Source organism: Balaenoptera physalus (assembly GCF_965194825.1).
Source record: "Balaenoptera physalus genome assembly, chromosome: 7".
Lineage (NCBI taxonomy): Eukaryota > Metazoa > Chordata > Mammalia > Artiodactyla > Balaenopteridae > Balaenoptera > Balaenoptera physalus.
Genome location: NC_138886.1, coordinates 112,292,449 through 112,314,038, shown reverse-complemented (window position 1 = coordinate 112,314,038; position 21,590 = coordinate 112,292,449). Strand labels below are relative to the sequence as shown.

Here is a 21,590-nt window from a genome sequence, read left to right as displayed (position 1 = left end):
CTACTACATATAGAATGAATAAACGACAAGGTCCTACTGTATAGCACAGAGAACTATATTCAATATCCTGTGATAAACCACAATGGAAAAGAATATGAAAAAGAATGGATACACATATGTACCTGAATCACTTTGCTCTACAGCAGGAATTAACACGACACTGTAAATCAACTATACTTCAATAAAATAAATTAATAAAAAAAGAAAGTTCCACCAGACAGCACTGTTCCAGATCACGCAGAGACTCGTAGAGAGACTCAGAGCAGAGGAGACAGTGTTCACCCAAACGCGATACTTTCTTAGAACAATCACTCTGCTTTCCTCCCAAGAACACAAGGAGCACTATGGCAGTTGTCTTCATTTTATTGAATAAAGGAGTTCCCATCTCTGCTGAAAAGCTTCTCAATTGCTGATTTTGCATCATCAAAACGCTGACTTGATTAGCCAAAGAGAAATCACCCCCGGCCATCCCATTCTGTCCCCCACAGAATCCTTAGACATAAAGGGATACGTTTATACCCAGAGAATTAATCACACGTGATTTTTCCTGTATCTAAAATTATGTCAAATCTGACTCATTTCATTTAGAGAAAATCACTCTTTGCTGCAAACCCTTTCAGAACAACGCTGCTGGTTTTGAGAGATGCGGGTAAGGCCCCATCCGGGTACCAGAGAAGTGCCCCCAGCAGATGAAGCGGTTGGAGTGCCTGCTGGAGGCTGACACAAGTCACACCCTAAAGCTTCGAGACCTCCGGTGGGTCGCTGGCGTCAGTCTTCAGCCACTCAATGAGGATCTGATTCAACTCTGCGGGCCTGGAAAGGGAACAGAAGGCAATTCCCATCTGTCTGGACGCACTCCCTCACTCAGGTGAAGGCAGAGGTGGTAAAGTAAGCGGCTTATTGGAGGCGAACAGGGAGCCCTGACGTCCTCCACCCAGAGACCCCCATCTCCTTACTTCTCCATCTGTGTCCAGTGTCCACAATCCTTAATGTGACCCCTTTTCAGGCGGGGGATCTGGAAGAAAACCCCATCCGGAAAAGTAAATGGCAGAAGGCAAGTTCTCTGCTCCCTGTGGGCCACCCCCCTGAAAACCCCGCATGATTTAGGAAAGGAATGCCCACTGATCAAGCTCCTACTATGTGCTAGGTGCTGCACATGCACTGCCTTATTTATCTTTTTTTTTAAGTAAATTTATTTATTTTATTTATTTATTTTTGGCTGTGTTGGGTCTTCATTGCTGCACGTGGGCTTTCTCCAGTTGCGGAGAGTGGGGGCTACTCTTCGTTGTGGTGCACGGGCTTCTCATTGCGGTGGCTTCTCTTGTTGCGGAGCACAGGCTCTAGGTGCACGGGCTTCAGTAGTTATGGCACGCGGGCTCAGTAGTTGTGGCGCATGGTCTTCGTTGCTCTGCGGCATGTGGGATCTTCCCGGACCAGGGCTCTAACCCATGTCCCCTGCACTGGCAGGCGGATTCTTAACCACTGCGCCACCAGGGAAGCCCTGCCTTATTTATCTTTGACCATGATCCTTTGGGTAATATGAAGGCTCAGAGAGGTTAGGTAACTGGCCCAAGGCCACACAGAGAGTGGCTGAGCTAAGATTCAAATTCAGGCTGACCCATACTCATCACAACAGACTGTCTCCCTCCAGAACCATTAGGACTTGGCCCGTTCACTGCCAGGAAAATGCCGGGTCGAGCTTGGCTCTTGCCCTATAGCCATGACTGCGTCCCCTTCCCATGTCGCCTCCCTCCTCCCTGGTGGTCTGCACGCAGGGCTGTTCAGTCTCCCTTTTGGCACCTGAATCTCCAAAGTGGGTCACAGCCCTCCCTTGACTGGCTCCACCACCCACAAAGGGCGTCCTTGGCAACATCCCTTGAAACACACTCTGTCCACCGCACTGGATGACGCTAACAAAGCCACGGCCAAGTGCAGGCGAATGCTCTCCGCATCCAGCCAGGATACACGAGCAGTCACGGTGACCCCGCTTGCAGGTCTCCCAATCCCTACCAACCTCCACGCTGTCAGCAGAGTGTGCTTCCAAACCACAGGTTTGATACCCATCTCTCCACTTCAACAGTCCCCTCACCCATAGGTCCACACAGCTCAGCCTGGCCCAGTGGGCTCAGGATAACCTCCCAGCCCCACCCTCTGACCTCTCTCATCCATCCTCACCTCTCAACACCCTGTCTCCTCTCCCGTTCTCTCTCTGCCGGGCAAGGCTTAGGAGTTCCTCAAGGCCAGAGGCAGTGGTCAGCACCTCTGTGCAGCCCTCGCTCCCAGCTGTGCCCTCTTCCACACAAGCCTCCTGCATGTGGGGTTAACTGCTGGACATGACCTCCTGCGGGGTGGGGTCTGCACCTCATTCATCTTTACCTCCCTGGTACCTAGCACTGTCCCAACTCATCTAAGCGCCCAGGAAAAGCCCGGGAAATGAAAGAATGAGTGAGTGATGAGAGACTGCATCAGCGAAGGGGAAAGGAAGCAGCAGTCTTTTTTTTTTTTTTCTTTTTTCTTTTGGCCACACCGCGTGGCATGCGGGATCTTAGTTCCCTGAAGCGTGGAGTCTTAACCCCTGGACCACCAGGGAAGTCCAGGAAGCAGCAGTCTTAATCGCTGCTCCCAAAAGGCGACAGTGATGCTGTCAAGCGCGTGGTTCCCCCGAACATCCCGCTCTGCAGCCTCTGGGACGCCCGTGCCCTCCTCCAAGAAGCCCCGACGGCCCCGAGCGGGACCATTGCCTCACCCAGTCCTCCATATGCTTGGACATCTCAGGAACGAGCACGAAGTCCCTCTCCGCGGTGACCATCAGGGCCGGGATCAGGATCTGGGGGGGGATAACGGGAAGGCGAAGCAGCCTGCATGCTCAGCGCCCCTCACCCGGGCAAGGAGACGGTGTTTTCACACCGCGGGGCCTCCTCCACTACCGACTCCCCCGCGGAAAACCCTTCACAGCGCCACCGTGGTCCGGCTCTGTTTCCACCGCGTGCTTTGCGTGAACGAGGCACCAGTATTACTAGAGATCTGAGATGATGGTGTGCGAGATTAGAAAACGTACATCTCGCTCTCCGCCCCTGGTTCCCGGCACAGAGCCCCTGAGACCCTTGTAAGTTCCTGAGTGATAAGAGCGTGTATCTTGCTCTCCGCCCCTGGTTCCCGGCACAGAGCCCCTGAGACCCTTGTAAGTTCCTGAGTGATAAGAGCGTGTATCTTGCTCTCCGCCCCTGGTTCCCGGCACAGAGCCCCTGAGACCCTTGTAAGTTCCTGAGTGATAAGAGCGTGTATCTTGCTCTCTGCCCCAGGTTCCCGGCACAGAGCCCCTGAGACCCTTGTAAGTTCCTGAGTGATAAGAGCGTGTATCTTGCTCTCTGCCCCTGGTTCCTGGCACAGAGCCCCTGAGACCCTTGTAAGTTCCTAAGAGATAAGAGCACTTGGAGCGTCTTTTGTTCCAGTGAGGTGACTCTGGCTGGGCTCCTGGATGGGGGCTGGTCACCAGGAAGACAAAGCCATGATTAGACACTTGGGATTTTCAGCTACATCCTCCTGCCCCATGTCTGGAAGCAGAGAGGGATGAGGGGCTGCAAATGGAGTTAATAATTGATCGCATCTACGTGAGGAAGTCTCCATCCCAGTAGCATGGAGTTCGGAGAGCTTCTAGGTTGGTGAAATCCGCACCAAAAGGATAACACACTTCAGATCCACAGGGACAGAGGTTCCTGGGCTTGGGACCCGCCCAGACCTCGCCCTGTGGATTCCTTCGTCTGGCGGTTCATCTGTGTCCTTTATCAAATCCTTTAATAAACTAGTAAACGTAAGTAAGTGTTTCCCAGAGTTCTGTGAGCCATTCTAGAAAATTAATAGACCCAAGGAGGAGGTCCTGGGAGCCTCCAATTTACAGCCAATCAGTTGGAAGCGCAGGTAACAACCTGGACTTGGGGTTGGCATCTGAAGTGGGGAGCAGTCTTGTGGGACTGAGCCCTTAACCTGTAGGCTCTGACGCCGTCTCTGGTAGACAGCACCAGAACTGAGTTAAATTGTAGGCCACCCAGCTGGTGTTGCAGAGAACTGCTTGGTGATGTGTGGAAAAACCTCCACACATTTGGTGATAAGAAGTGTCAGCAAGAAAGTGATTTGTGTGAAAGTAAAGGAGACACACAGGAGGAAAAAACTGGGTTTTTCTCATACGGATGGATTCAGCCACGTACTGACCACACAGGCTCTGTGTGCGTGTGTATAAGTAAGAACATGCGTGTGGTCCACTCTGTGTGGCTGATATTCCTGACAGCAAACAGATGGCACTGGGAAGGAGGAAAGATGCCCTTAGACGGACATCAATATTCCTTTTCTATGAATTGAACGGACGCTTCACCAGGGCAGCCAGAGTGTGACTGGGCCAGCCACGCTGGGGCCAGTGTGACATTACAGGCAGCAAAGGGACTTCACTTTTTGTCTACTGATACATGGGGCACCGCAAGGTCGAGAGAACCTCCTTTTACTCTGTGTTCTCACGCTACCATGACAATTTCCAAACGGCGTTCACTGTCCCTGGGTAAGGAATGCGCACCGTTTTTTACCTACAACGCAGAACTGTGCGCTTCTCACTGCGCCCCGTTCATCCGGGGGTGAAGACTCAGGGGTGGTTTTGTGGCTGAAACGAATCCTGAGGCTGCTGTGGGGGTGGGATGGACATTCTAGAATGTTCCAGGTGAGAACGTAAAGCGGTGGCGGAGGCAATGGGAGGAGGTGGGAGAGGAGGAAGATCTGGAAGGAAACTGCAGAAGAGGGGGTCCCCAAACCTACTGCCATCGGGGTTCACCTCCCCGAGGACCTCCTCCTCGTCCCTCATGCTTTGAGAGAGTCTGCCAATCAAACTGCAGTTTTGTCATTTTTGTCCATCACAGATGAGAGTGATGATAGGCTAAAGAGCATTCATTAAACCACTACTACGTACTAGGCACTGTTCTAACTCAGCATTTGATGTGCGTCAACTACTTGATCCTTACACAGCTCCTGCCTGAGGTAGGCACCATTCTTGTCAATTCCATATTGGCGGCCACGGAGAACAGAGTGTTTAAGTGCCTTGCCCAAGGTCACACAGGGATTACCTCCCAGGCTGACTCTCTGCCCAGCCTGCTCTGAACCACTGCTTTTATGCTCTACTGCCTCAAGACCTAACCCCGTGAAGTCAGGACCCCACCTGTGTTATTTGCACCATTCCTGGCATATAGAGGGCCGTTCATTTGTGACTGAATCAAGAAGATGGCCAGGGCTACCGAGTAAGCTAAGGAACGTGAAAATGCAATTTCCCTTAGGTTTTTAATGTTTTGAATGTAAACCAGGGACCCCATTACTCCCTTTGCAGACCCAGGGGTTGGAAACGTGGCTTCTGCTTGACAAACAAGGAAACTGAGACTCGGACTGACTCGGTCGAGGTGGCGCAGCCAGAGGTTAAAGCCCCGTCTCTCTGAGAGCACGTAATGTTCCTCTGTGAGCCAGGAGTTTCATCCTTGTTACCTCTGGGAGTTAACTGGACCACCTGCGCCCTGAGCCGGGGCACCGCCGGGGGACCTAGGCCGTCCAGACCGCTGCTGCAGTCACCTGGCAGACCCCTGTCCCCACCCTCTCCCCACTCTCTGCCCTTCCAGGAGAAGCAGCAGCAAAAGAGGTTGTAAGAGGAAACCCTGCAGTGGAGGCACCTCCAAAAGCAGCCGGCCAGTCTGCCCACCCCTGGCTCTGACCCAGCGGCCTATCAGTTGGGTCCATGGATGCCCGAAGGGTGACTCATGTGGGAGGAGAACAGCGCCGAACTCACCTTCCTTCCCAAGCCTTTGCAGCCCCACTGCCAGTTCCTCTCCATGTTTCGGTACCAGTTTAGAGGCCCCCTGGGAGGGGCGGACGAGGGAATAAAAAGAGGAAAGCTTTTAGTAGATGCTTGTGCTGCAGACCCCACCGGCAACCCGCTCAGCATAGAGCCAGTCTTCCCAGGAAGAGCAAAGGCTCCTGCAGGGGGAAGAGGACAGAGCCCAGGATTCACACCCCGGTGCCCTGCGTGCCTGCTGGGCTTTATCGAGCACGGCCTGGTGCAGGCACAGCGCGGGGCTGAGGGCTGGTGTTCTCTGAAGTGGGCATCCGGGGACACTCAGAAGTCAGCCCTACAGGACTCTCCATTTTCTCCCGGGACTGTCTTGGAAGAGGGCGGGGAGCTTGGTTTAGTGCCCTCACCAGCCAGGGCCACTCCCCTGTCCCAGGGAGCCCACAGAAAAGGGCCACCGGGAGGTGCTTCCTCCTAATGTGACATCGGGAAGCGATGCCGCGGTGTCTCCTCCGGACAGGTAGGGTGGCTCCAGGGCTGTACCTGGAGCATTCTCCCAATCCTCAGGTATGGAATGGGCTGGCGCTGTCCGGCCCTTGAGGCTTCCGGTGAAAGGGAGGGCCCGGAAAGACCTTGGACAAGCCACGTGCCCTTTGGGGACTTCTAATTTTCCCTCCTGTGCAAGGAGGGGTCGGATCGGATTGCCTATACGTTCCCTTCCAGAGAACCTCTGTCTCCCAGTCTGAGACTCTTAAATTGTCACCCACTTCGCGGGGGTGGGGGAAAGAAAGGAGATGCTTAGGGAAGGGTTGAAATTGTGATACTGGAGACACTGGGGTCTAAAGGCCACCACGGGTGTTCACGGCCAAGGTCGCCACACTGTGAACTTGTGGGCTGGGCTGACGAAGGTGGTCCTGCTGTTGGGCTCCTTCTGCGCCCCTGGGTCTGAGTGAAGGATGGGGGCGTGAGGAGAGAGGAGGAGGATGGAAACGCGGTGACCTGCAGCGCCCTTGAAGGACTCACGAGCTTCGAAGATTTGCAATACGCAAATACTTGAAGGGACAAGCAGAGAAGGGGCTGTTAGGAGGGATTCTCAGTGATTTCAGGGCAGGGCCCTGAACCGCAGCATAAAAACAGACCTGAGGAAAAGGAACGAAGTCTGGCAGAGACTACAACATGGGCGAACCAGAGTGAAAGGAGCCACACACGAAGGACCACACAGCGTACGACTCCGTTTGCGTGAAACGTCTGGAATAGGCAGCTCCAGGGGGACGGAGAGCAGACGGGGGAGTGACCAGAACCGGGGGCCCAGGGGAAGTGGGGGTGACCGTGAAAGGGAACAGAGCTGCTTTTGGGGAGATGAAAACACTCTAAAATGGATCGTGGCGCGATCCATAAAACGTATCGTGACGGCGCAACTCCACGAAATGACTAAAAACCATTGAACTGTACCCTCTCAGAGGGTGAATTCTATGGTGTGTGAGTTAGAGCTCAGTAAAGCTGAGCCTATAACCACCGCCCCCACCGCCAAGCATGTACGCAGTTTCTGAGGTTACGTGGGGTTCTGTGTTTTCCTGAAGTAAGAACTCAGCGCTGTCATCTGTTCCTCACAGAGGTCATCAATGAAAAAAAAGTTAAAAACATCTGCTCTGAAGGGGCCCCTAAGCATAAGGGAGAACCAGCTGAACTCTCCAAACTCGAGCAGGCTGAGCGTCGTCAGATAATGAGCCTCCCGACACTGGGGGCATTCAAGCAGAGGCTGGCTAGGCTTCCACTGGGACTGAGCTGGCCCTGGGCCTCACCCAGCACTGCGAGAGCAGAAGAGCCCCTGTCTGCCCACCTTCTCTCTCCTGCGTTCGGGGTGCTGTTCTCTTTACCTGAAACCAGACTTCTTGAACTGCTGAACATAGAACTGAATGTCCTCCTCGGTGACCATCTTGCTGAGGCTGGGCTCCTCTGGGGTATTCACAAAGAGTCCTCCTACAAAAAGCCACTTGTTTCCTCTCCCACCCTCTGGGTCAGGTGTCCAAGTTCCAACACCTCTGAGACCCTTCACCACCTCTCCTTCTTTCATTACTGCTCTCTGTCTCCCCAAGAGACTTGGGCTCCCGGAGGGCAATGTCTCTGACTCGTGCGTTTGGATACCTGCCCCTGCCTCACATCAAGTGTGCGCTCAAAACTTTTGAGGAATGAAGGACTGAACGATTGATTACATGAATAAGTAAAGAGGTGGAAGGAGGGAAGGGAGAGGTGCTCCTGACCAGTGAGAGGAGTATGGTCTTTAGGCTTGGAGGAGTTTAACCCCAGCCTGGCCACTCTGGACAAATTTTGTAACCCTTCTGAGACCCATTCTCCTCATCTGTAGAATAGAGATAATAGTGAGAGTTTTTACAGATGTCATGAGAAATATAAACAATATTACTAAAGGGGGCTAGCTCAGTGTCTGATGCACATAGTAGGTGCTCAAACAAGTGACAGCAATCATCATTATTAATAAAAATACAAGGGAATGATGGCAAAGTCACAGGCTTGGGGTCAAACAAGGTTCTGTGGGAACAGTGCTGGGTCCAGGAGTCAAGGGGATGAGCGCCAGTCTGCTCCCGGCTCTGGCTCCTCACTTATATCCACACTGGGAGGGAGAACAGGGGCTGTCCTCATGGGATGGAACTGAGCCTGACGGAGGGGAGGCCAGGGCACTAAGACAGAGGAGACCTGACTGGGGGTCTGGCCTGATTTCTGCTCTGCCTGCACCAGGTGACCCTGCAGAGGTCAGTTCCTCTCCTGGGTCTCTGTCTTAATCAGTAGAGGGTGGATCTGCCCTGAAGAGCTCTAAGAGTCCTCCAAGCTCTTACTGTTTAAGATCTTGAATCCAAAACTTCATGGGGGAGAGGAAGCCAAGGCTGTGTGGTCAGCCCAGGGTTAGGGTGAGTGCGATTCACCAGCAGGGATCTATGTTAAGCAAGTCTGGGCTTAACTAGTTCAGGGCTGGCAGATGGAGAAACGCTCATTTAACGTTTGGCTGGTTCCCATCATGGCCCTCCTGTCTCCATTCCCTCCTGAGAATGTCTCTTACCCATTTCACAGACTCTGTTCGTGGTGAGAAAAGTCTGTAGGGAGAAAAGTTAGAAAGGATGTCATGGGTCAAGCAAAGGAAATATGTAGGAACGGGGCATCTAAAAACCCTACAAGTGCCAGCAGACTATACAAACATGCTAAATGCCCAAGAGAGCTAGGCGGGTCCTGAGTGGTCAGAGCAGAGGCAGCTCACAACCAAGCTCCAAGGCCAAGACTGCTCCTGGGTGCTTGCGGGTCTTGGGAATGCAAGGACTTGGGTGTATTAACCAGTGGGAGCAAGAGATGAGACCTTAGGTCACATGCGAAGGTAAAAATGAGATCCTCCCCACCCCTCCACGGTGAATCCAGTCAATCTGGGGTCCTCAGTTAAAGGGTGAACTAGAAAAAACCCACCCACCATGACAGAGAGATGTCAAAGGAGTTGGACCATTCAGTTTGGTACTAAGAGCAAACCAAAAAAAGCTCCCCTAGGAATTCATAGCCATAAGCCTGCCTTCACACGTGTTTCGGTTTGAATCCACACTACGAGATCTGGAAACCCCAGCTAAGTGAAGTAAACAACAACAGCAAAAGTGAGCTTGGGCTGGTAATGCCACCAGAAGGCCTGGCAGGAGAAGTAAATGCTAAACCACCCAGGAGGGCCATTTCCTCCATCTCAGCTGAAGCAGGTTGGAGGAGAGTTAAGTGCTGCTGAAGATGAGCTCACAAACCCAAATTACAGAGCTCTCTCCCTACCCTGCCCCAACCCCTGCACATATACACTAAAGCCCCATTGCAGGAGACAGCAAACATAGCAAACAGTAAAACAAGACTCTCCAAGAATACCAAATCATAGAACTTGCACAGAGTGAGAATGAAAAATGAGTATGCTTAAAATGATTAAAGACAAAAGAAGGAACTGAACAACAAGAATAGAACAAAACTCTATTGAAAGAGATCAGAATGCTTTGAAAAAGAACCAAATGCAACTTTCAAAAATAAAGATGGGCTAAACTGCAGATCAGACATGACTAAAAGACAAATAATACACCAGAAGGTAGACCTGAGACCAATTTCTTACAAGCAATGACAGAAGCTTCTAGAAGAAAATAATTGTCAACCTAGAATGCTATACTCAGATAAACTGTTCTTTGGGATTGAAAGCAAAATAAAGATATTTTCAGGCCAAAAAATTATGAGTTTACTGCTAACAGACTCTTACTGAGAAAACTACAAAAGAAGGTACTTCAGGAAGAAAGAAATTTGAACTCAGTATAAAAGAGTGAGGTGCCAGAAGTGGTCAGCAAAGAAACTGGCAAAAATCAGGCCATCTAAGTAGGCACGGACCAGATAAAGCAACAGCAACAGTGACTCCTAACACGTAAGACAGGAGGGTGTTAGACAGGGGTTACCGCGTTAAAGCATTCTAGGCTCCTGTGGTTGTTCAAGAAAAGGGTTAGAAGCATCAATTCATTCTGCACTTTGATAAGCAATTATCCATATGAAAATGGTAATGGTAATAACAGCAGAATTTCTAAACTGTCACCATTATAATCCTTCTTTGATCTGGGTTTCAAAGCCCTACTGGTGTGTGACAGTGAGGACAGGACCTTTCCCCATTAATGAAGCGACCAGTGGAGTGACGACCCTAACTGCCCTAACTACAGAAGTCAAAGAAAAGAAGGCGAGTTGCTTATTCCCAGACCCTGACATCCCCTATCCCCCCATCCTCCCAGGGAAGCCATCTGGGGACCTGCACCCCTGCAGCTCCCCCTTCCTGCTCACCCCCCACCCTGCCCCCAACACCCCTCACCTCATCACTTGCTCTGAAGAAGCTTCTGAAAGTCCGATTCAGGTTTTGTTCCAGTTCAACCTCCGCCACTCCCTAGAACAACCAAGAAAGTAAAATGAAGGACTCAGCAGAGATCTTGGAAACTGATCTGACCCAAAGCCAGAAGCCCCCAGCCTCTGTCCCATCCAGACCAAGTCTCATTAGAAAATGCATGAATTTGGGTTTCCCCGGTGGCGCAGTGGTTGAGAATCTGCCTGCCAATGCAGGGGACACGGGTTCGAGCCCTGGTCTGGGAGGATCCCACATGCCGCGGAGCGACTAGGCCTGTGAGCCACAACTACTGAACCTGCGCATCTGGAGCCTGTGCTCCGCAATGAGAGAGGCCGCGATAATGAGAGGCCCACGCACCGCGATGAAGAGTGGCCCCCACATGCCACAACTGGAGAAAGCCCTCGCACAGAAATGAAGACCCAACACAGCCATAAATAAATAAATTTAAAAATAAAAAAATAAGAAAATAAAGGCAGAAGAAAAATTTAAAAAAAGAAATGCATGAATTTGAATTTTCATATTGAAACACGTTTTTTTTTATTTTAAAAAAAGGCTTGAATAAAATAAGAGATGCTCACAGTGGTCCCCTCCACCCTGCCCCGCACCGGGGAGGTGGGTTTATGGCTGCTGCTTTCTTTTCTGTTTATCTAAATCCCTACAGTGGGAATGTATTGCTTATAATAATCACTTTATATTATAGGCTGGGGAGCCTATCATAGTAAGAGTATGGCGGTGTATGGTGGTCCATTCTGGCTGCTATAACACAATACCATAGATCGGGTGGCTTATAAACTCAGACGTTTATTTCTCACAGTTCTGTGGGCTGGGCAGTCCAAGATCAAGGCATCAGCAGATTCAGGATCTAGTGACAGTTTGTTTCTTGGTTCATAGATGGTCATCTTCTCACTGTGTCCTCACATGGAGGAAAGCACAAGAGAGCTCTCTGGAGTTTCTTCTAAAGGGCACTAATCCCATTCATGAGGGCTCCACTCTCAAGACCTAATCATCTCCTCGAGGGCCCACCTCCTAATACCATCACATCAGGGTTAGGATTTCAACACACGAATTTGGGGGGCTCACAAACACTCAGTCTAGAGCACAGTGCCGGCCTACTTTCTTCTCCTCCTTTCCAACTGCTCACCTGAACCAGCTAAACTGAGTTGCAGGATGTTTTCTGAATGGGTGCACCCCTCACAGAGCCTTTCATGTCCTCTCCATGGTCCACCCTGAGAGCAGGCAAGCTCCTACTCATCTTCTTCCCCAGGGCATCTGTGACTGGTCCTGGATGGAGCAGAGGCTGAATGTATGTTTGTTCCTTTCCTCCAAGTAATGTTCCCGCAGAGAAGGGTCCGGTAAGCCAGGTCAGCAAAGCGTTCTGGTGGCCAGCGGCCCTCAGACCCTGCACACTTTAAGAGGTCCTGCTACCCTGCACTCATTTGTTCTGCATATTGCACGTCATGAGAGCTCTGGATCTACGAGACAGCAGCACTGCAGGCAAGGAAACATTTATCATCAAGCAGTGCTGGATCTGCAGTTCGAGATTTTCTGAAGAAAGCAATGCCGGCATGTTAATTACAATCCCCTCACATGTGTAAGATTCCATTATGATGGAGAATCAATCGTGGCCTTCAGTTACGTGATGAATGTCGAGGCGAGAAACAGCCACGGAAGGCAGTACATTTTACGCGCTCAATAAACGCCCTGCATGTTGCCACGGGTCATCATTCTTATTTACTGAGAGCAGTCCCTAGCTGCTGTTCATGAGCTTGTGATGTGTCTCAGTGTGTGGAGGAATCTCCACGAGTCCAGAGGTCTGGACTGGCTGCAGAGTTCAAATAGTACTTAGAAGAGCAAATGAATGTCAATAAAAAATCAAAGAGAGCCCAAAGGTAAATAAGTCTCTCCACCCACGTGAAAGCGTGTCAGGTCAACAGGGATGAAGAGGACAAAGGTGAGGGCCAGAAAGGGGAGAAGATAAGAGCATTTGTACTCTGGTTGTGTGCCCTGCTGATACCATCGGACGCTGTGTAATTCATAAAAGGTGATACCCTATTTTTAAGTCCCACAGACCGATGACAAGCCTCCCACCCGTCCAGCTGGCTAGGGCTCCTCCCTTTGTGCTCCTGATCACAGGAATTAAAGGATGAACTTTGGAATCCAACAAACAAGGTTCCAAGCCCCAATACTACTACTTATTAACGGGGCAACTTAATCTTCCAGAGCCTCAGTTTCCTCATCTATAAAATGGGAGTTTTGTAAGGATGATAGGCGATCATGCCTGTTTCTGACCATGCCTGGTAGATACATAGGAGGGAGGCCAATAAATGGTGACTGTTGTTGTTATTATTATCTCCAACGTTAAAGTTATCTAGTTGTATGAGAATTGTCTATTTTTGGATCTGGTCCCCTCACAAGCCTGTGAATTTCTTAGGGACACACATTGTATCTTACTCATATTTTTATTCCCACCGTGATAGCACGGTAATAGCAGGTACCTAACACAGTCTAGAAGGTTGGGAAGAGGAGAAGGGAAAAAAGGAAAGAATGTGAGATAAAGACTGTGGTGGGGGTGACTTCTAAATGATCACGTGGATTGTGGCTTTTATCTTCTTGCCCTCCATTGCAAGCTCACATTCATCAAAGAGGGTGTGAAATAAAATCCATATTTTATGGCAGGACAAGAAAAATTTAAACATAAAAAATTTTTTTTCTGCCCTTTGGCCTCCTTTCTCCCCTCTCCTGTGCACTGTGTATCTACATTATGCACCAACCAAGCCTCCCGCATCAGTAGAAATACCTGCTCAACCATAAAGAGCAATATTCTCCCAGCATCAACAAGACAACTCCATAAAAGACAACATTCCTTCCTGATGTTGTAAGGGGCCACGATGGGCCATGACCCACTACTTGCTAGATTGTGTAAACTGTCAATAATACATCATTTAACACACAGCCCTCTGTCTCAAAACATGTAACTGCGGTTTGTTTTTTTGTTTTTTTTTTAAATGTACCTTTCTAATTATGTTTGGGTTACCTAGTATTTTTATAAATTTATTTATTTATTTATTTATTTATTTTTGGCTGTGTTGGGTCTTCGTTTCTGTGCGTGGGCTTTCTCTAGTTGCGGCGAGCGGGGGCCACTCTTCATCGCGGTGCGCGGGCCTCTCACTATCGCGGCCTCTCTTGTTGCGGAGCACAGGCTCCAGACGCGCAGGCTCAGTAGTTGTGGCGCACGGGCTTAGCTGCTCCGCGGCATGTGGGATCTTCCCGGACCGGGGCACGAACCCGTGTCCCCTGCGTCGGCAGGCGGATTCCCAACCACCGCGCCACCAGGGAAGCTCCTGTGACTGCGTCTTGACCTCGAACAGGCAGAACTTTCTGAGCGGCTGTCCCCGGGTTATAGCCCTCAGTTCAGCTTGAACAAAATTTCCCGTTTCTGTCTTAGATCGATGGATTAATTTTTTCGTCGCAGAGGTAATTCACCTCCAGCTTGAGGTGGCGGGGAGCAGTAAACGTACAGAACTCTGCTCAATGTTATGTGGCAGCCTGGATGGGCGGGGGGTCTGGGGGAGAATGGGTACACGTACATGTGTGGCGGAGTCGCTTTGCTGTGCACCTGAAACTACCGCAACACTGTTAATCGGCTACACGCCAATATAAAGTAAAAAGTTAAAAAAAAATTAATGAGTCTGCTCTACTATTACCCCAAAGCTGTCACCTGGGCAGGCAACTGAAGACAGCTCTAGGTTCTAAGGAAAAACTCCTAGAACAAAGCCTTTGGAATTCCATGAATCCTGGAGCTTTGTCTCAGAAGACTCTGGGGCTGTTTAACGAGAAAGACTTCCTAAGAGTCAACATAGAGCTCATGAAGGACTTGAAGTAAAAGAAACCAACCTTGGGGCTTCACTGGTGGTGCAGTGGTTAAGAATCCGCCTGCCAATGCAGGGGACACGGGTTCGAGCCCTGGTCTGGGAAGATCCCACATGCCGCGGAGCAACTAAGCCTGTGCGCCACAACTACTGAGCCCGTGCACCACAACTACTGAAGCCTGTGTGCCTAGAACCTGTGCTCCGCAACAAGAGAAGCCACCACAGTGAGAAACCTGTGCACTGCAACGAAGACCCAATGCAGCCAAAAATAAATAAATAAAAAAGAAACCGACCTTGGAGAATTCGTCAGAATCTCTTGGCCTCGTTTACTAAAACCAGCACCTCTTCTCTACTCTCTATTTTAAACTTGAAATCACAGAAACTTATAGCTAGGAGGAAACTTCTAATTCTCTTCTCCTTTGTTTCCAAGGCTTCCAGATCAATCTCTATAGCTTCGTCCTGACTCCAACTCCAATGTTTCCAAGTGTCTGATAAACATGTCCATGTGGATATCTTATCGTACTCCTCAATGTGATTATTAAAATTCACTTTAAAAATTAATAAAGGAAATGCAGTGTTTGATGAACCATGTTTTTTCATTCAGACTCCAAAGTCACACCCCACCAGAGTGGGTTGAACAGTGGACCCCCAAGAAGATATGTCCAAGACTGAACGCCCAGTACCTGTGAATGTGACCTTATTTGAAAAATAGGGTCCTTGTGATGTAATTGAGTTCGGCTCTCCAGATGAGGAATGAACCTACAAATCAAGGAGGGTCAAGGGTTTCTGGCAACCACCAAAGCTAGGAGAGATGCATGGAGTGGGGTGGGTGCCTCCCTCTGAGCCCCTGGAAGGAACCAAACCGGCTCACACCCTGATTTCAGATTTTTTTAAATGTCTGTTGTTTTAAGAGTTTGCATCTGTTACAGCAGCCCTAGGAAAATAACCCACCCCCTCAAGAAGTCTCTTGATTTGAGCGGTGGGTGAGGAGGGAAAGGGACAAGGCTCTACATAACCTCCGGGTTCAGTGCGGTCAGGCACCCACCTAGCAGCCGGGTGACAGGTGTGCTGACACAGGTGGGGGATCCGGAGGTTCCCAGGATCCAAAACACCCGAACTTCTCTTCACCCCCCACCTCGGTTTACTCTCCATGTCCATCCTCAGCTCAGTGTCAGAGGAGCCCCAGAAAGAACTTGGAAGAAGACTAAGTTCTGCCCAGACTTTTCACCCAGAGCGCTGGCAGGGGTGGCGTTCTCAGTTAGTCACCTCATCTGCCGGGGAGGTGCCCGCAGCTGGCACTTCTGTTCTTGCCAAGATGTAGAACAGGTGTGCTGCTGCAGAAGGGGCGCTTCATTGGGTCTATTGTTTCATGGCAAAGACAGTGGGGACAGCCACTTAAATAACAGCTTAGCATGAGCTCGGGCAGCATCCGGCCCTCGATGGTTCACAGCACGAGACGCTTCTCCGAGGGAAGGCAGAGCATCCTTTTAATGAGTGGGCTGGGGGCAGCTGCTCCACTTCCTAATCCGTCTACCTGGATACGCTTACTTGAATTCCTCTGATCCCCTGGGGCAGGGTTCGCTCAAAATAGGCCAGAAAACATGGCTGGGGTGGTTATCCCGAGGGTGAAAGATGCCAGTGGATGGAGTCATCTAAGATCTGGGCAAAAAGAGAAAACTGTTTACTACTCTGCAGTTTGGCCAGGCAGATGACAGGGCCTCGGAGGGGCTGGGTGAAGCCACCTTCCCCGTGTGGACTCTTTTGTTCTTCACAACAGCTCTGAGTTGGAAGGTCATCTCATGGACCAAGAGTCTCAGGTAGACACGTGACCTCGCTCCTAAGCCAGAGGGAGTAGAAACGGCCAAGCTGGAAACGAGAGCTCCGGACTTTAAAGCCCTCACTCTCTGGTTCTTTTCACTATAACAGAATACTACCCACTTGAGAAAACAAAAATAAAATGCCAAGAGTTTCTTCCACGGAAGGCACACAAACTAAAACCGTGATAGTTAAAGACTGGTGAATAAGGTAGCACGTGGTGACAGTTTCTTTTAAAATGTATTATTCAGCTGTGAAAAACAATCAAAATGATGTCCCTCAACAGAGGATTGGGTAAATAAATCATGGTCCATCCGTATTATGAGGCACCAAGCAGCCACTGAAAAGAATGAAGTAAATCTGTATGTACTGACGGGAAAATCTGTCCAAGATCTAGTAAATGAAAAAGCATACGATTCCACTTGTATTAAAAAAAAAAATATATATATATACACACACACACACACACACACACACACACACTCAGGTACAGACACACTTAAAAGCATATTTTTAAAACGTCTGGAAAATACTCATCAAACTACTCCTAGTAGCTAGTTCTACAGGAGTGAAGGGGGAATTTGACTTTTTATTTTACACAACTCAGTGTGGTTTTTTTTTAAGTAGCAAGCATGAATTACCTAAAAAATAAATGATGTTAAGAAACCACCAGCTGTCTCTGTAGCTGGAGGAGTTACTGTGTTCTAGGGATTAAGGAAGACTCAACACCGTGAGGGAAAAGAAAATGATTTGTGGATGTCGAGGTAGCTCCCACCTCAAAACCACCTCTCTTAACTGCTATCTGTAATTTCCTTTCCCCACATTTTCTCTCTATCCCCTCGTTTTCTCTCTATCCCCTCGTTTCTCAGCTGATTAAATACTTAAAAGTGAGTTTTGGTGCTTGAAATCTGCCTATAGTTACGGTTACACACACACACACACACACACACACCCATGTGCACCATACAATCTTTCCCAAAGAAATAAAAATACAAATACACTGCTACAGAAAAATAAAGAGGAACCAGTGTCAGGGTTGGGAGAGGGCAGGGTTAATAGGATACACTAGACATGCGCCGATTTGGGGGGCAAAGGGGCTCTGAGATGTCCCCAGGCGAAGCAAGGACGTTAAGAATCCTAAGATTTAAAAAATGGAGCAGGTGGTGCTGAAATTATCCAGCTGATTCTATTTGTCTTTGTTGCCCAGAGCTGCCTCCTCTTCCCTTTCTTACTACACAGATGCAAAGGCCATGATCCCTTCTCTGAGAAGAAAATCACAGCTTTTGATCTGAGTTTCCACCAGACTCGGCAAATTCACAGGACAGGACAGTAAACGTTGGCCAAGCGTTCAAAGAGCTCAAGGAGCTGGATCTTAACCTGGCGTTTGTCTAAGCCGCACCTTGAGGCGCTCAGCAAACTTGAGCAAGAGGTGGAAGGGCTGGGGGCAGGAGTCTGGACCCCTGAGGGCTGCTTCTGGACACGGCCTCCAGGCTGGAGAGCAGTGGGGATGATGGGGTGGGGTGGGAGGAGGGACGGGAAGGAGGGGCTCCCAGTGCCCACACCTGAATCAAAGAGTTGCTCTATGTTTTATTCATTGGCTTGAATTCAGCTTACGTTTAAAGCTATCATCCATGTGAAAACCATCCAACTAGACCATCCTTTTTCTGATGAGGAAACTGAGGGCCATAGATAGGAAGGGACTTGGCCAGTCCGTTTCCTCACCAACAGGGAGCAGACAGGCTGGCGGGACCGCCCCCCCCCCCGCCCCCCACCATGGTTTCTCCTTAAGACCCAGCTTGGTGCCCATCCGGACCAGCCCCAGTTGCTGGATTCACCCAACTGCTTCCTGGGAGCCTTTTAGTGGCCAGATCACTAATTTGAATATCGAACATTTCCCTGCCAAGAGGCTTTGTTCTAAGAACAAAACCATCCGCCAACAGCTACCACAGACCAATAAAGGTACTGATTTTTCCACAAAGACTGTAACAACCTTTGAAATGAAAATCCTTGCTCTACTAGGGCTGCAATTAAGTAAGCATCTTTCCCCTGAGGTCCCTCCTTCCATCAAGACCTTGAGCTTATCTTGGTTTGCTCCTCCCCTCTCTGCTTCGATGCACAGAGCACACAAAGAAAGTCCAAACTCCCTCCAAAGTGTGGCTTAAGAGGAGGTGTGTGGGCTTGGAAGTCAAACAAGGCGAGGTCAACATCCTGACCCAGTCACGTACCTGATCTCAGGCTAGCGAGTGAGGCCCCCAGGGCCTCGGCTTGCTCAGCTGGAAAGATGGGAAAGAACGCCACATACTGTTGCGAACAGAACCACCTGGCCCAACAGGCACCCAAAAAGCAGTAGTTGCAACCCAAGTGTCCATCAAGGGGAGAATGGATGAACTAAACACTCACACAATGGGATATTATTCAGCCTTAAAAAAAAAAAAAAAAAAAAGGAAATTGATACATGCTCCAACATGGATGAATCTGAGGACATCCTGCTAAGTGAAATAAGCCAGACACAAAAGAACAAATACTATATGATTCCACTTATATGAGGTACCTGGAGTAGTCAGATTCATAGAGACAGAAAGTAGGTGGGTGGTTGCCAGGGGCTGAGGGAGGGGAGGATGGGGAGTTAGTGTTTAATGAATAGAGTTTCAGCTCTGCAGGATGAAAAGAGTTCTAGAGATGGATGGGGTGATGGCTGTACAGCAATGTGAATGCACTTAATGCCACTGAGCTGTACACTTAAACATGGTTAAGATGGGGCTTCCCTGGTGGCGCAGTGGTTGAGAATCTGCCTGCCAATGCAGGGGACACGGGTTCGAGCCCTGGTCCAGGAGAATCCCACATGCCGCGGAGCAACTGGGCCTGTGAGGTACAACTACTGAGCCTGCGCATCTGGAGCCTGTGCTCCGCAACAAGAGAGGCCGCGACAGTGAGAGGCCCGCGCACCGCAATGAAGAGTGGCCCCCGCTTGCTGCAACTAGAGAAAGCCCTCGCGCAGAAACGAAGACCCAACACAGCCATAAATAAATAAATAAATTAATTAATTAATTTTAAAAAAAGACCTAAAGAAGAAATACATGGCGAATATCTTCTCTTTAAAAAAAAAAAAAAAAAAGGTTAAGATGGTACATTTTGTGTTATGTGTATTTTACCATAATTTAAAAAATAATAAAGAAAAATAATTTTTAATGAGCTGAATTCTGTTGATAAATACCCTAAATGTAGTTTGATCAAAGATAATACATAGTGAAACTACTACTTCCCTTTTTCTATCTCCTATAACTAATACAGCCTAAAAAAAATAAAAAGCAGTAATTCTCAAAGTATATAGTCTGGAGACCTTTGGGGAGCCCTGAGGCCCTTTCAGGGAATCCATGACAAAAAACTTTCGTAACAATACTAACATGTTATATATCCTCTTTATTCTCATAAGTGTACAGTGGAGTTTTCCAGAGGCTCCAATAACATGTGACATCCCAACAGACTGAATGCAGAAGCAGATAGGGGAATCCATCTGTCTCTATTAAGCCAGACATAAAAGAGGTTCGAAAAATGTAAAATAATGCTACAATTCTCACTAAATTTTTAAGGAAAATAAAGATTTTTAAAAAAATAAAAAGATGTTATTTATATCAACATGGGCACATTATCCTTTTTTTAACGAATTGACAGTTTTAAATTTCAATATCTAGTATGGTAAATACCAGTAGATATAACCCACATGAACTAAAAGCTCTTTGAGGTCTCTAATAATTTGTAAGAGTGCAGAGGGGGCCTGGGATCAGAAAATCAGAGAATCACTGTGATAAAGGGAACCTTAGCGAGATAGTCAATGCCCTGTGCAATCCCCTCCAGCCACTCTTGACTGGAGCCAGCTGCCCAGAGGTCTCCAGTTCACTGAGAAGGACGGCTGCCCGCCCATCACTACCTGGGAAGTGGCTGGATTACCCCCTCCTTGGGGCTATGGTCATGTTTCTCAAGGTGTGGCTCCAGGACCTCACCAAAGAAATGTGAATCCTTTGGCCCCAACAAAAACCTACTGAATCTGAACTCTGGAGGTGGTGTCCAGGGATCTATGTCATAACTAGCCTTCCAGGTGATTCTGAAGCACACTGACATTTGAGGATCATCGGACTAGAGAGTCACAGAAATTGACTGAGAATCACAGAAGACAGTTGTCAGAGCTGGGAGGTTATGTGCACGGGGGTCACCTGGGGGACCTGGTTAAAATGCATATTCTCATTGGGCAGATCACAAAGGGGGCCGGTGAGTTTGCATTTCTAGCAAATTCCCAGGTGACACTGATGCTGCTGGCCGCCCCCTCCCCGACTCCGCACCTCACCTGAAAGCCCAGGGCCATCCAGTTCAGCACCTCTTAGCCTTTATCAAACTGCTAAGGTTCTGATGAAAGTTAGGGACTCTTCCTGGAAAAATGCGTGCACCTGTTAAACTCTGGGGGCAGTTTCCAGATGTTCCAGACCTTCTGAAGTTCACCTAAAGGATCACTGACTCTTTTGTTACCCTCTCTTTCTCATCTCATGACATTTATCCCTGAGTTAAGGGGTTTCATAAGCATCTTCAGTCACTTGTCCCCTCAGGCTGGCAGCCCCTTCTCTCTCAGATCCCTCCACCCAAATCCTACTCACCTCCCTGGGTCCAGTTCAAATGCTCCTTCCTTTGCTAAAAGTTAACTGTGTTTTCTTGTGGGCTCCCAGAGTAAGCTGGACCTCCATTACAGTCCTTTCTGCTGCCTTATTCCCTCGGTGTCTGTTACGTGCCTGTCTCCCCAAGAATCGTTTAAGCCCTCAAAGGTCGTCACTCATCTCTAGATGTCCCCTGAAACTGGCACACAATAGATGGTGCATAGCTACTTGCTGGATGAACCAGTTCTTCACAATTGACACTAGTCAAAACATTTCTGACATTTCAACAGATTTGTCAGGCGCCAGCCCTCCCCCAAATTACGGGCCACCTCTGTTTTGCAGCAGATAGGAGTCTTCTTACGAATGTCCAATTCAAAAGGATAAGAAAGAAAATGGAAAAAAGAGATGGAAGAGAAAGAAGCGGGCACACAACCCCACGCCCTCCCTCTCCCTCTGGCTGCTCCATGTGCGGCACCACAGCAGCGGGAGCCAGAGTGTCAAGAGCCCGTGGTAACCTATCCACGGGGCCTGGGGGCTGGGCCGGGGGAGGAGGC

At 49.2% G+C, this 21,590-nt stretch overlaps 1 protein-coding gene across 5 annotated transcripts in view; it reads right to left on the bottom strand.

The window, feature by feature from the left end:
• Window positions 1-343: 343 nt before the first annotated feature.
• EPHX2 (epoxide hydrolase 2) overlaps window positions 344-21,590 on the bottom strand; it is a 63,938-nt gene continuing 42,691 nt past the window's right edge. For 2 of the 5 annotated variants that reach the window (XM_082468918.1, XM_082468917.1), the window contains 7 exons: window positions 10,680-10,751; window positions 8,886-8,919; window positions 7,690-7,792; window positions 5,813-5,882; window positions 2,747-2,827; window positions 957-1,015; window positions 344-813 (listed from right to left, as the gene is read on the bottom strand). In XM_082468918.1, the coding sequence (XP_082325044.1) occupies window positions 735-813; window positions 957-1,015; window positions 2,747-2,827; window positions 5,813-5,882; window positions 7,690-7,792; window positions 8,886-8,919; window positions 10,680-10,751 (498 nt within the window). In that variant the 3' untranslated portion in view covers window positions 344-734. Of the gene's footprint in view, window positions 814-956; window positions 1,016-2,746; window positions 2,828-5,812; window positions 5,883-7,689; window positions 7,793-8,882; window positions 8,920-10,679; window positions 10,752-21,590 lie in introns of those variants that run through there. The other 3 variants (XR_014265548.1, XR_014265549.1, XR_014265547.1) reach the window with 3 other exon arrangements.